The 14,735-nt window shown below is 40.0% G+C and overlaps 1 protein-coding gene across 2 annotated transcripts; it reads right to left on the bottom strand.

Moving 5' to 3' along the window:
• Window positions 1–256: 256 nt before the first annotated feature.
• On the bottom strand, window positions 257–14,621 carry LOC111217234 (lissencephaly-1 homolog B). 2 transcript variants are annotated; one of them, XM_022739013.1, is made up of 11 exons: window positions 14,477–14,621; window positions 7,988–8,274; window positions 6,532–6,616; window positions 6,337–6,411; window positions 5,870–6,076; window positions 4,252–4,420; window positions 3,534–3,636; window positions 3,060–3,288; window positions 2,079–2,180; window positions 1,832–1,988; window positions 257–1,630 (listed from the first exon to the last, which is right to left on the bottom strand). In XM_022739013.1, the coding sequence occupies exons 2-11, from the start codon at window positions 8,017–8,019 to the stop codon at window positions 1,557–1,559; spliced, it is 1,233 nt and encodes a 410-aa protein (XP_022594734.1). In that variant the 5' UTR covers window positions 8,020–8,274; window positions 14,477–14,621; the 3' UTR covers window positions 257–1,556. The 2 variants fall into 2 exon arrangements, with proteins under 2 accessions (XP_022594734.1, XP_022594733.1); XM_022739012.1 differs by having other exon boundaries at window positions 14,473–14,621.
• Window positions 14,622–14,735: the final 114 nt, after the last annotated feature.

The following is a 14,735-nucleotide window of genomic DNA, read 5'->3' on the forward strand; positions in this document are numbered from 1 at the left end:
ACCACAACCAAAAAGTTTCAGAGACACTGATGAAATGGTTGAGAATACACTTACAGCTAAAAGTAGAATAAAAACTGCAATAGTCTTGTGCCTCCAGTTAGTTTCAAGTTATTTCATGTGGTATGGACAGGAAGGTGTGCTGTAGTATCTGACCTCACTATGAAACTGTGCGGTGGTAAATCCCGTCTGACTCCCAGAAGGTTTCCTTCATCTCATTTCACCTCCTTTCCTCAAATAAAGCACACAAATAGATAACTTATATATTTACAGAATTTTATTTCATTATGTTGCAAACAATGACATCCAGATATATTGATACACAACTTTTACTGTGCGTGTATGTGCATTTGTGAGTGTATGTGTATGTGTGTGTAAAGAGAGCAGTGAGACCACAGAAAGCAGAATGAAAATCCCGTGAGGGAGCCCTCAATGGGTTAACAAGGCAGAGATAGCGAGCAAGAGGGCACTGGGCGATTCTCTGGGGCGACATACACACACACAAACCTCATAAAAGGTGAGCAGACTTTTTCCTCTGTAAAACACACTTTTGCTATGGGGTGTGTGCCTGTGCTCTCAGCAGCTTAGGGATCATTAAGGTCCTGTGAGTGTCTACTAGAAAGCAAGTTTGTTAAAAGAGATGAAGTAGTATGAATGAACACAGTGGGTGAGAAGCTTTGCCTCCTCTCTGTCCTCCGACCATCAGAGCAGAGACAGTGGAGAGATTCTCCTGTCATAATATACAAACACACACACACTCACACCATGTATACACACATGTACACGTGCACTCGCCCACAGAACCTCGTGTGATTCAACTAGGGAGCAGCATCCTGCTTCGTTTTTTTCTTCAACTTACTATCATCTTCTCCTGGACAGCTTCCACTCATTCTTTCTCTTATACTCACTTTCCTCACATCTTCTCTATCACCATCTGGACAGTGACAGACCACAACAATGGAGGCATGGAGTAAAACTAAAAAAAAAAGACAAAAAAAAGAGAGAAAAAAACCTAAACCCCTTCAACAAGGGGTGCCATTGGTTTTCGTGCACTGTCAGTTAACTGGAATCCACCTGCGGCAGCACACAAGGATATTTACCCTTTGACCCGATGGGAAGTCATGACAGAAATGCAAATTCGGCAAATTTAACAGTATACAATTTTTTGATTGATTGATTGATTCACCATGCAAGGAATACTTCTTATCTTTTGAGTGTGTTTATGTGTCAGAGATTGCGTGACATTTATTAAGCGTACCCTACATCCAGAATAATTTACATAAAAGGACAATAGTCATCTTAATAGGGCTGGACTGATGTAGGGGAGGAGGGAAGGAGAGGGGAGCAAAGGGAGGGGACAGGGAGAAGGTAAAGCGCCATGGTCAACTATGGTTTGGAGTGCGAGAGGTGCGGGGCAGGGTTGGTTGTCAGGACAGAAGGAAGAGGGCTGAGGTGCAGGGGTAGAGGCTGGGGCAGGTTGGGGCTTTAGGGCTACTTTTGGAGTTGGGGTTGGGGGGTGGGGGGTGGGAAGCAGGACAGGGCAAGAGATGGAGGCAGTCTCAGCGGCACTCCCAGACTTTGACTGTCTGATCGACACTGCCTGTCACCACGTAGGGAGCAGTCTTGTGGAAATCTGCAAGAGGGATAAACATTTGTTCAGGTGCGCTGCATTAAAGATAAGCTCAATGATTAAGGCAAGTTCACCAAAATGCTGAAAATCTGACGTACAAAGTTAGCAATTCATTTTGGGCTTAAGTTCTGTATTTTCACAGGTTATTGTTAGACATTTGAGAAGCAGGAGATGCAAAATTAATTCCATTAATAACTGTCTTACCCAAAGAGGTAACAAAGTGTTCATGGGCACACAGGGTCTTCATGCAGCGTTTGTTCTTGTAGTCCCAGATCCTAATGGTTTTGTCATCAGCACAGCTCACTATGAATCTTCCTCCAGGGTGAAACAACACGCCACGCACCCAGTTGTCATGTCCCACCTGAAGAACCAAGACTAATTACCGTCCACTCCTCTCACACTAAGCAGTAACACTGAGACAGTCACAGAAACCATCGTTTAGACTACTCACCAGAGTCATAAGGCAGATGCCAGTGCTGACATCCCACATCTTAATGGTTTTATCTCTGGATCCAGAGAGAAGGAAGGGGCCAGGCTTTCCACTCTTCTTGCTCTATAAAACAGAGATATAGAAAAGATGTAAGAAACAGCGAATAGCTACATGAAAGAGAACAACGTATCACAAAGATGCTTTCTTGGAATGAAGAGGCAATTTTCAGCCATGATAGTGACTTGGCTCTAAGGACGGCAATGTTGGTTGAATTAATTCCCTGAGTTTTCGTCAAGCGCCAACATCAGGTCAAAATCTCAACTTGTCCAGTACTTTGCTTTGTGACTAAATACTTACAAAACTGACATTTCCATTAGTCTCAGTTGTACTTTGTGTTTACTGCTAATTAGCAAATGTTAGCATGCTAACACACTACACTAAGACTGTTAGACATTATTTCCGATGAACATCAGGATATTAGCATCGTCACTGTAAACATCTCAACATGATGTTAGGGTTTAGCTCTGTGTACCAGTGTACTTAAGTACAGCTTCACTGAGCCACTAGCATGTCTGTGGATGTGTCTATTAACAAACATTTAAATGCCATGTTTTTAAAAATCTCACAACCTGAAGATAAACTGTGGTGACTTCTTCTCACATCACCAGCTGTTTGGTCAGGTGTTCACATCATGTTTATTTTGTTATAAATAAACGAGTATGTCACAATCAGTGTAATTTATTGAGTTAAGTCTCAAAAATCCTGACAGTATTTAATCTTTTGTGATAAATTCAGTTACCAATCAGGTGTCCATCTTCCTCATGGGATAGGGCCTGTTCTGTTTTATACTACAGTTTCATTTAATAAAAGAGCATTAATTTGTTATGATACAGTCATTAACTCAGTACACAATAACAATTGTGGGGAAACCCTGCAGCTGAACCAAACATATACAAACATCCTCTGCAGGTTAATGTCAGATCCTGTAGCAGCTGTATTTACCTCTGAGCCTGTGGCCTCCAGGATGGTGGGGTGAGCACTGTCAGGGGCCCAGGCGATACACTCTACCACATGTTCATGCTCCCGCAACTCAGCTTTGCAATCCTTTGAGGCGACCACCCATACACGCACCGTCTGGTCGTTGGAGCAACTGGCGATCAATGAGCCGTCCTGGTTGGGACGCACCATCCTCACCCACTCCCTGTGGCCTGTGAAGGTCTTCACACAGTACCTGTAGATGGAAATATTGCAAGTTGGATTGAGATTGTGAAAGAGCAGCTTTTAGAATAAGTTAATTGTAAACTAATGCTACATCATAAGTCACAGAATTAAGACCATGGGGAGGAAGAATGATTTGAAATTCAAGCATAGAAACAAAAAAAGAAAGCAGAAATGCTCAAAATGTAACATTACATCAATCTCAGTCTCTGAGAGCTTGTGGTAGTGAAAGTTGAAACAAGACCCCCCCTCACTTACCCAGTGGCCACCTCCCACATCTTGATGGTCTTGTCTCTGGAGGCAGACACTATGTGGTCACCATTTGGCATGATGGCTACAGACGACACGTTGTGATCGTGGCCTGAACGACACAGTCAATAGTTTAGTTGTTTAGCTGGTCTGAGTTAATCTTAATACTTAAACCACCACACCTAATGTGTACAAAGTCACAGCAACCAAAATCATTTAAGATTTCTAAAATAAAACTAACCCTTCATTAGTAAAGACTTTTGTTTTCAGTTTCCAAAAAATAAACAGAAAATAACCAGAGTAAATACACATATGCTGTTTTGTTGGGATCATTTCTAGTGAACTGTAGTGAAATAGATTTCTTTCAAAATGTTTTGGTGAGTCCTCATATCGAGAGCCCCTCATAAAACTGCAGCCTTTGCTTCAATTACCTGTTGTGCTAACATCATGCAACATCATGATGTTAGCATCATGCACTGCTAACATCATGCACTGTGAACAAAATGTATATCTAGTGATATACAACCAAAATAATTGTACACCCACTTGCAGTATTTATAAAGGATCCATTTATAAATAATTTTGCATCATTAAAAAAAAATTAATTAAGTAGTTGCACTATTTCTAAATCAGATTGTATAACAATGTATGCATTTGTGTATTAGCTACACCACTTTTGCAGGAACTTTGTACTGTAACAATGATTATTTCTGTAAATATCACTTACCATGCATTGTTCGGATGCACTCAAACCCCTGAAAGTCCCAGAGTTTGATGCTCATGTCAGCTGAACATGAAGCCAGCAGCTTTCCTGTCTGGTCAAAGGAGATGTCCTGCACAGAGTCTGTGTGGCCCTTCAGGGTTCGTTCAAAGTCCCCCGCCTCATAGTCCCACACCTAAAATTACAGACAGACAGCGACACGTAGTTAGTGTGGCACCCTAGCATTACCCTCCCCAACTATAAAAGACAGATGTAAACCATACCACATTGCTAAAATTGGTCAAATTTTATTAAGTCTTGTGATCTAACAGCCAAAACGTGTTACACTGACTATTTGATTTTTTTAGAGCAGGACAGATTGTAGGTTACAATGTGTTTTGATACTGAACTCAAATATGGATATTGAAAACTGTGCAGTTAGACATATAGGTTTAAACACACAAAACTGCAATTTAATTCAAAACAATTTACATTAAGCAATCAGCTGACACCGTTTGCTTCTTTAATAAAAAGTCTTAAAGCAAAGGAAGAGGATGGGCTGAAAGAGGAACAGATTTACATGATACCCAAGGTGCTGTGCTCTGGGAGTGTTGCCTCTGACAACAAGTGCATCAGCCCATCTTCACACAGATGAGCAGTGACAAAGCAGAAAAGAGAAATAGAGTGAGGGAGGAAGAAAGGGTGGGAGGGAGGACGGGAGGGAGGGAGGGAGGGAAGAGAAAAAGGGGGAGGGCTGGGCATGCTGAAACAGAGGCAGTGAGGATAAAAAGGGAGAGCAGCCTCACATCTGCAGTACAGCTTTGATGTGAAGGGTCAGAGCTGCAGAGGCTATGTTGTGGTGAGCTGCAACACTCACTGATTGTGCTGCATTCAGCCATCACTATGCTTCAATATTCTTGCTAGAGACACATTTTCAAAGCGACATCCCAAAGATACATAAGAAAAGCAAGAGAAGTTTTGACATTTCCAAAGAGAGCAAACAGGACCTCATGATGCACAAATTAATGAGTAGTATATCAGTATGATAATGCTATTAATTGGTGTACAATTTTTTTAACGCTGTAAAAAATTCACCTTTATAGGGCAGTATTAAATGTAGGTCAAGACTGTGCTGTTCCCTCAATTTTCTCAAACTTTGGAAAAGTTTTTTCCCAAAAACTGAAGCACAAATATTATCAATGAATAATTATGTAATATTTAAATACCACTTCTCCCAATGTACTCTGACACATTTGTACAGTTACAAACTGCCAAATTACATTTGCCAGTTGTATTGTAGGTACACAAAGCTAAATGAAATATAATACAATGCAGTATCATACAAAAGCCCTGCAACTAAGCTCTTTGTTTACACTGTGTCAGAAGGGTATTGATTTAACTCTATAGGCGTTTTTGAGGCTACAGTGGTGTGGACAGTATTGCATCAGACTGAATGGTCTCTGTGTTTTCTTCTCCCATCGATATAAAGGTGGGTCATCAGCCTCAACATAAACTGAGTATGACAGGTTACAAAAAGTTGGGATTTATGAGCAGGGCTGTTGTATTGTGTTGTATCAGATGTAGCTAGCTGCACTTAATAAACCTGGCAGCTCATTGTGTAAACGCTGTTTGTAAACACACACACCTTTATGGTAGCATCCTCTGAGGCTGTGACCATGACAGAAAAGACAGGGTGGAAAATGACACGCGTGACTGGAGCGCGGTGCCCACTCAGGGCGTATCTCTCTGGGGGACGGGGGATCCACTCCTTGGGGTCTCGCTTCTGACCCACAGATCCTCCATGCGTCATCTCCTCCTTTGCCTCATTCAACTTTGACTCCAACTCCATCACCTGAGGCAGGGCGGCAACACAAGGAGCACAGGAGTCAGAAGTTCAGAGAGTCTGATTAGCAAATGCCTATGTGTGTAATTATTTGATTTACATAGGCAACAATTTAACACAATCACGCTTTCAATCTGGTGCTTTTGATTTTTATAAAGCTGCTGAAATAAACTTGTCTGTATTTAAACTTTTCTAGGTTAGGTGAGGGAACTGTTCAGCATGTATCAAACATCTCATACACTATCAGCAAGCACACAAACATTCCTTACCTTCTTCTGTAATCTGATGACTGAGGTCCATTTTTTTTCCAAAAGTCCTGCATACTTTTTATCTACCTCTTCATTCTATGAACAGAGAAAAGACACAGACACTGAGAAAGGGATCCACATTCCTCTTAGTAAAAACGAAAGTGCACTTTTTAAAATAATTCGTTTCAACATTTTGGTGCGTCTGTCGCTCCTTACCATATCTAACTCTGCCTCTTTCTTGAAGGTGGAATAGGCTTCCTCGTATCCATTGGAACGGAGATAGTCGGCTATAGCCCGGTTTCTGAGAAAAAGTACAATAAAACAGATTTTTGAAAGGTCTCAGGTGTTAACTCATCAACAGTTACAGACTTGGTCCTCAAAGATGCTACCACATACCAGCTGCCAATTTTAAGTTGTCATTATCAGGGCAATTCCATTTGATTGCTCCCAAAATAGTGATAAATGAATTACATGTCAAAAACTTGTGTAATGATAAATGAGATTATCATCTATTAAGATGATGAGATATGAACTCCACCTTAACAGAAATGCTCGTTCCTCCTTAAAAGAGAGGATACCACACCCTGTCTAACAGATGGGAGCAATGGGATTCAAGTTTCACAGTTCCACCTTAAATGTCAGCAAATCTGAATTAGTGCCAAAAGAAATTACAATCTTTCAATGAAGAAAACAAAACGTAAGGGCCACATCACTGGGAAACTGTTTTGTGCTGCTCCTTAGAAACCAGAGATTGGCCACGAGGAGAGAACACTGAGCATGGACGACGAAAGGACAGGGCAACCACAAGCACATGGAAACAACTTTAAACATTCAGGCAGACTCGTCCACAAATACACACAGACGTACATACACACCCCCCCACAAACACACAGAGTTATATAAATGAGTGGAACAGCTCCTTTATGAGATGAAGGGTGAATATTTCATGAGTAATGGTACTAAATTTAGGCTGCAGCTTAAGGGCTACTTTGAATTGCTTATAATTGTAACCCTAAAACTAACTGTTACAGATTGAATATTAGACCACCACGGGCAACAGGATTTCCTCTACATCATCCCAATCAAATCCCTTTTTAACTCTACATTAACAGCCCAGATTATCAAATTCAGACAAAGATGACAATATCTGCTGTTCTACATTGTCTTGACTGGGGTCTGCTGAACTGGGATGAATACCATATGACCAGCCAGCCAGATACCACTGCACAGAGCAGCTCATATAACCAACCATCATTTTTTTAAGTTCCTCCTCCTTCCCCATCCCCCTCACTTCTGTGCTCCTGTCCTGTGGGTTATGAAATATTCACTAAGTAGCTATCAAGTGAACCACCTTGAAGCTCACATCTTGTCACATTTCCTCAATGATTACACATTCTTGTAAAGGAATGCACTTTCTTACAACATCTAAATTAACCTCTTTTGGGTGACTTAGCCCAGACTGCTGATTTAATTCCACTGCTTTGTATCCAGAACATGTAATGTACATCTGTTTCTTGTGGACAAACTTCGAGGTATTGCTAAAAAGCCTATACAAACACACACTTTAATACACCTATAGATGAACTTTAAATGTGTGTTGGATCTACATGTCTGTTCTTGTTTGCATGTGTAATGAGCCTGCACACACACATATTTACATCCAGGCACTCACAGTTCATCTCTTTGTCTCTGTGACAGCACCATGGTGGCTGCTGTTCTCTCCCTCTTGGGGAGGTGAAGGGGAGGCGATGTGCTGAGGGAGTCTGGCTAGGAAGTGTGTAGTGGGGAGGTGTCTGATCCCTCAGCGATGTTTTTCCTTCAGAGACTCAGAGGTGGCAAAAAGAGTGCCACACAGAGGGAGGTGAACTGGAGATACGGCTGTCAATCAACTGCTGGTACAATGCTCCACGAGTATTCACAATGGCCAAATCTCACTCACTGATCACACGTGCCCATCACCTGGTGAGGAGAGATGAAGGGAGAAAAATGGGTTAAAAACAAGTAACACACAGGAAAAGCTACAAAGCTAATGGCAAAAAATACATATTTTTAGTAGTAGAGAATACAGACAGTTGGTAGCTCCTTATATAACTAAGTTACAAGACAAGAAAAAAAAAAAGATTAAAAAGTCAAATTCCATTCTTCTTGGTGATACAAAACCTTTAACAAAGGTTGGGGTAAATTAAGTAGGAAGGCAAGAAAGTGGCGAAGAACAACATCTAATTAAACTGTGCTGGGAAGTAAGGAAAAGCCATTTTAGGGGCTTTATCAACTTCCTGTTCATTCATGCACTCGTGTATGCATCTTCATTGCTGACAAAGCTTTTACATGATATCAATTTCAAAACATATTGAGAAAAAATATTTGTTAGATAACTTAGCTTGGAGTAAGAATTCTCTACCTTCTACACACTTTATGAAGCCCTGGATGTTGCATAAGATCATTTTTAAGAAGTTAGCAGCTGATTTTGTACAAATTATCTTATCAAAGATTTAATCTTAAGGCCTCATCAAGTGTGCAAATAATTACGGTGACTTTGACTGTTGGAGTTTAAAATGTTTTCTTTTATTATAGTTTCAGTCTGACTTTTGGGACAATATGACCATCCCACTAACTAAATACAAGAACAGAGATCAACAGCACAAGCTGCAAAATCAAAACACACCACTCAGTGATTGCGAAGCTAATAAGGAATCGCTTCCTGAGCTTCAACACTGCTGGCACCTGGGGCCACAATAGCACTAAGCTGCTTAGCGGCTAGACCAGGCAACCTACAGTCTCTCTGTGTGTGTGTGTGTGTGTGTGTGTGTGTGTGTGTTTCTAAGTGATAGAGACCACAAGTCCTCCATACAGCTGACAGTGCAATGTAAAGAAGGGACTGGACGGTTGCTAACAGGATTAACCCCAGACATTAAGAGAGGACCTTAACAGCAATCTGCCCTTGTCTGTATCATTGTCTGGTGCATTGTTCTTGTCCGTTTCTCCGTCCGTTGATAGTTGCTGCTTTGAAACATAAAAGACTCTTTCAAAAAAAAGAAGAAAAGAAAATCAAATGATGCCCAACTGGAAACTTTTCTTAACATTGAGATTTTTTTCTGCATGTATTACACTTTACAGATGAGCACTTGAGCATTTCTTTTCTTTTGTTGTCAACTGCTGCCATGCTTCGAAGCATGGAGGCAGCAGTCGACAACAAAACATTTAGCCAGGGATGCGCCTGAGTTGTCCTAGAAAGAACTCCTCTTTCCTGCCTGCAAACATTAGTGCTCTGAGCTGACAGGATAGAGCTAGTGATTTTAGCAAAGCAGCACTCTCAGCGTGATTCAAAAATAGCCATTTGACCAAACAGACCAACCTCCAAACTATTACGCAACTAAGACAATCTCAGTAGCTTCTGCACCTGCCTGAGACTCCTGAGCTTCACCAGCAACTGTATTTGAGAGATATGTTTTGAAGGAACTCAAAGATAAAATAAGTGATAGTATGAGGCCTGGTTTCAGATAGTAAAAAGTAATTTCAAGTCTATTTTCAAGTTATTATACTCCAGTCATTGAAATGAAACGCAAATGTGCAGTTATCTACAGTACAACTCAATGGGAACATGGTCAGAGTCATAAATCAAGAAGGGTTCAAGGTCCTGTCTATATATAAGGTTTATCAAAAGGAAATAATCTAGTGCGTGTCTGTTTATGACCAGTCGTACAGTCTGACCACTTAGTCCATTTCTCCTAAAAGGCAATGATTGCTTTGAATGTATCAGTTCATATTAGATTCTATCAAAGGAAGAGGAAAGCCAAAAGGTTTGTAATGTCAGCGTATCATATGTGTCTGTTGATGTGTTAACAGCACCTGTTCACATATCAACACATAACCTTGATAACCTTTGTTATTCCAGTATGAAGTCACAAATGTCAACTTCCTGTCACTCATGAAGGTGCCTCTTGAAACCATCACAGATCAGATGGTCAGGAGTTTGGTTTTGGAAAACTCAAGCTTAGATTACTAATGATTTTTAATTCTGAAAGTTTGCTTATATAAAAATAATTGCCAACTATTTTGATAACTAAATAACCATTTAAGTAATTTATGAAGCAAGCTTCTTAGGTGTGAGGATTTGCTACTTTTCTGGTCACTGCATTTGAAAACATGACCTTAGACTCTAGAAAACTGTGATGATGACAACTTTCACTCTTTTCTCACAGTTTATAGACTAATTAAACTAAAAATAACCAACAGTTTCATGAATCAATAATAAAAGTTAAAACTTTAACTTAGACCGTTGGAACACAAAACAGTTAGATCATTAATATAACCAGGCAGTTCTGTTTTAGTGAGACAGATCAACAGATAACAAGCCCATGCTTAAAGAAGCACCCCAGTAATTAGTAATTAGTCTGAAGTAGATTTTGCACATTTTCACAAATTCCTGTCAAGTGTTTCCAAAATAGACCGACTACAAAATTATGGCCTAGTGGCAGGGAGAGTATAACCCCAACTAAAGGGCCTCAGTTTGATCTCTAGTGTGTTCATGAGATAAGGTGATGTATCCTTGAGCAAGACACTGACCTGACCCCTTCCTTCACCTGGGGCACAATGACCTGGCTGACCTTGTCAGTAAAACAGAGGAGAATAGACCTCTGCAGTACTTGAATACATTATTCAATTTTATTGTCAATTATTCAAAAAGTACAATGACACAGCACTAGCCTGTATTTCAAGATATAGAACATCTAAATAAAATTTAATATGGATTCATTTAATGGAAATGCCAGTCGAGACCAGTTGAAATTATCTTCAGATATATTTGGTTTTCAGTTTTTTACCCAGATTAAATTAACTGGCTGTCCACAAATACAGAGCCATGAAGATGAAATTAAACATTCAGGCAAGCTGCAGAAGGCAGTTAACATGAAATTTGAGAAACAAACGTTCAATTTCCCATTTAAAAAAACGGTAAACCACAACAAGATGAGACGTTATGACTAATTCATGGTTTTAGTTCTTATAAAAATCAATGATAATCAGTGGGGTGATTACTACATGTGATTGTTCATTGACTTTCTCTAGATTGATATTGTATTCTGGATTGGTAGTACCTTTCTCTCCTACTTTTTCAAATCTCAGTGTGTATAAATCCTGAAAGAAAACAACATACAAACAAAAATTACATTTGAGCTATAATAATGTCTTTTAGATGGAGAATCAATCCAATCATGATATGTGACTGACTGTATGCATCCATGTGGAGGCCACTAAAAGCTTACACAGTGTGATGACACCCTTCAATTTACCTGCTGGTGAATGAAACGTCATTAGGAGACAAAGTAGGCTCCCATCTCTCTGCATCTGCTCATAGTCACAGAACAGATCTAACAACTTACACACCTCTCCTGCTTACTCATGAACTACAAAACGTTCCCATACCGTGTTGTCTTGGTTTAAACTGTGAAATGTAAAAAGGTGAAAAGATTAGCTGACTAAGCTCCCATTGGGCTATAATATCAGTCTGTGACGTCAATTATGCCTCATCTGTCTTTCTCGGAGCACCAACACAGAGCATGTTCAGTTAGAGAAGCCTCGAGTATAGCTGAGATGTGACGCAGACTTTACCTCTATTTTCCAAATGAATAACAGCTATCAATCCTAGCATCAATCAATCCTAACATCCTCTAAAACTGTGGAGAAATATATCTGTAAATGTAATAGCGGGATCCTTAAATGACTTACAGACATATGCACTACAAAAATGTCCATCACGGTTTCTTAAAGCCCACGATTTTGTGATCAAATGTCTTCTTTTGATCCAGTAAGAGGCTAAAACCCAAATATATTCAATTTACAATGATACTGCGTAAAAGAGAAAAAGCAGCAAATCATCAGACTGGCAAAGCTTGAACCGGATGGTTGTTATTCTTGTTTAATAATTGAATTACAAAATCAATTAATCAAAACAGTTCCTGACTTGTTTTCTGTTTATCAAATAATCAACTGATGAAGTAATTCTGTAATGGGGACTTGTCATTTTATGTTAAATTATTGAATATACACTGTTGAGTAAAATAATAGTTGGTGGGGAAACCTTCTGGTGGGGCACCCATTTATATATATACTGATCAGAGGTAGAGCCAGAGGATGCACATACCCTGACTCGCTGTTATGAAAGGATCATTTAATCTTGAGTCAAAGCTGCCATAATAAATAAAACAAATGCAAGAAGATTGTTCAGTGTTATTTTTTAAAAGCAGAAGTTATTAACAAAAAAAAGTAGCACTCAATATAGAGGAAGAGATAATCAATGTAAACAAAAGGCAATGAAACCAGCCACAGGCATTAATTCTGGCTGCATATCAAGCTTACAGTCATCATGCTCTGTTTGTGTCAAGCTGCTGAGCAATGCCCCTCCTTATGGGTGACCTTCAGGCCAAACAAGTCCCTGCTGGCACAAACTGACAAGGCAATGTTTGATTACAAATTCAACAGCAGGGCAAATCAGATTTTTTTCCTTTAACTGAAAGCCTACAGCACTTCATTACCTTTTTTTTTTAAAGCAACAATGTCTGTTCATACCAGGATTTCTTATGATACTAAGTAAATAATTTATTGCCCCACAATAAAAGCAGTGAGTTCAAAAGTTGCTCAAGGTTTATCAAAAACATGCCACATGTGTTATTGATGCCAACACTCTGGATTTAAATGTCCAAGACAGTGAGATGACACCAATGCATCTTTGATTTTCAACATAGTTAAGAAGTACTGCACTTTAGTAAAAGTAGTTCTTCTCATACAGAGGAGAAAAAGAATAAGTGGCAATTAGGTAGAAAAATAGCAAAAGTAAAACCTTGACTACACGTCAACAAGACCTTATTGAATCTCAAAACATGCAATAAGCAAAACCTTGAGATGGTAGGAGTAATTTGAAAAACTGAGCACATATAAAATATCTTTACACACTTAACAGTTCAAAACCTTTTCAACGGACATGGGCCTTCACGTTTGACGCCATGCAATAGCAGCTTCTCGACAATTAGTAAGCATTCAATTAGCTAGTGAAATTCAGCTCATTTTATACATCTCAAATGAAATCTGTATCCGTTAGCTTTGTTCATTATCATCATTTCGCACTGATCCTTGTTTAGACTCCACCCTGATTGTGAATCCTCAAAACTGGGTAGATTACCTTAAGGGAGCTTGCAGCATGCATAAAAACAACCCAAATAGACCAAGGGCCTCTTTGCTTTATGGTGTACAGGTTTGAGTTCAAAATCTGGCCCGGTGACGTCTTTCCAGGCTTCGATGGCCACAAGGGCAAAGTTGCAGCAATGGCTCAGCAACGCCCTTTCCAGCTAACGTTAGCTTAGCACCATAACCTACGCGTTTACTGGAGCTGTCAGTATGAGCAGACTAGATTTATGCTACCACATACACGGTCACCATACCAAAACACACAATGGGCGTTGGTCTACACCAACAAGTAGCTGAGCAACATAACTCACTGTTGAAAATAACATAACCCTTACCTGTTTCAATGTATAGGAGAATGGGGTATGCAACCCAAGTTTGATTATAGGGCTATTAGCTGTTATTCACCAATACAAGGCAGCCCTGTTTTAAACTTATAGTAAAACATATTCGCACAAATTAAACGATTTCCAACACAGTCAAGGCTTATTTAAGAATAGCATTTGATTTATGCATTTTCTAACATAATATTTGCAGCCCCGGCTGTAGAAAACATGGCAGCAAATTGACAGCACATTAGTTAGCCGGCTAACGTAACACGTTAGCTCGTCCCCACAGAACTTCCATAAATAGCCGTAGCTAACGTTAGACAAATGTTCAGCTAGGTTTCACAACAAGTGTCTCAATACAAGTCACGCGTTGACCGAGAAGCGCAAATTTGGTTTTAAGATGACAATCACATTCAGCATAGTTGAGTGATACCACCGTTAGATTATTTTAGCTTTCAGTCTCAAAATCGATGCTCTTGTGAATGCCAACTTTGCCACTTAGCTTAGCTTAGCTTAGCTTTCGGCCTCTCCGCCATTTTGAGATCGGAACGGTAGAGCGCAGACACTGCAGGCAATTCGTCGTCAAAAATAACAAGTCTTTTTAAGTGCCAAACAACAATACAGACGCGTGTAAGAACTACGAACTTACCTACTGACAAATGGTGATACTCATATCCCCTTGAGTGGTCAGAACTTGCGACGGAAAAGCCTGGTTTTGATGTGGTATTGTGACTTTTCACATCACCTGGCACGGCCGCTCAGATTTCTCTCCTCTTTGGTACCACCGCATTCGCCCGGCCCCAGCTAACGGTCGCGATTGGATATCGGTCGCGCGCACGTAGAGGTGAGCGGGGGCGCGCAGCGTGCACCTCCGCAAGCTTGTAATTAAAGGAAAACACACTATAATTTTTA

The sequence above is a fragment of the Seriola dumerili genome, unplaced genomic scaffold (assembly GCF_002260705.1).
Source record: "Seriola dumerili isolate Sdu_G_001 unplaced genomic scaffold, Sdu_1.0 BDQW01000040.1, whole genome shotgun sequence".
Taxonomy (NCBI): domain Eukaryota; kingdom Metazoa; phylum Chordata; class Actinopteri; order Carangiformes; family Carangidae; genus Seriola; species Seriola dumerili.

What these genes read in the sequence shown, in the direction of transcription:
- LOC111217234 (XM_022739013.1), bottom strand. Translation starts at nt 8,019, where the DNA reads ATGGTGCTGTCACAGAGACAAAGAGATGAACT. An exon ending in CAGAGGATGCTACCATAAAG is followed by an intron (nt 4,421 to 5,869) that starts GTGTGTGTGTTT and finishes CTGTAATTTTAG; the next exon opens with GTGTGGGACTATGAGGCGGG. An exon ending in ACACTTTGTTACCTCTTTGG is followed by an intron (nt 1,631 to 1,831) that starts GTAAGACAGTTA and finishes TCCCTCTTGCAG; the next exon opens with ATTTCCACAAGACTGCTCCC.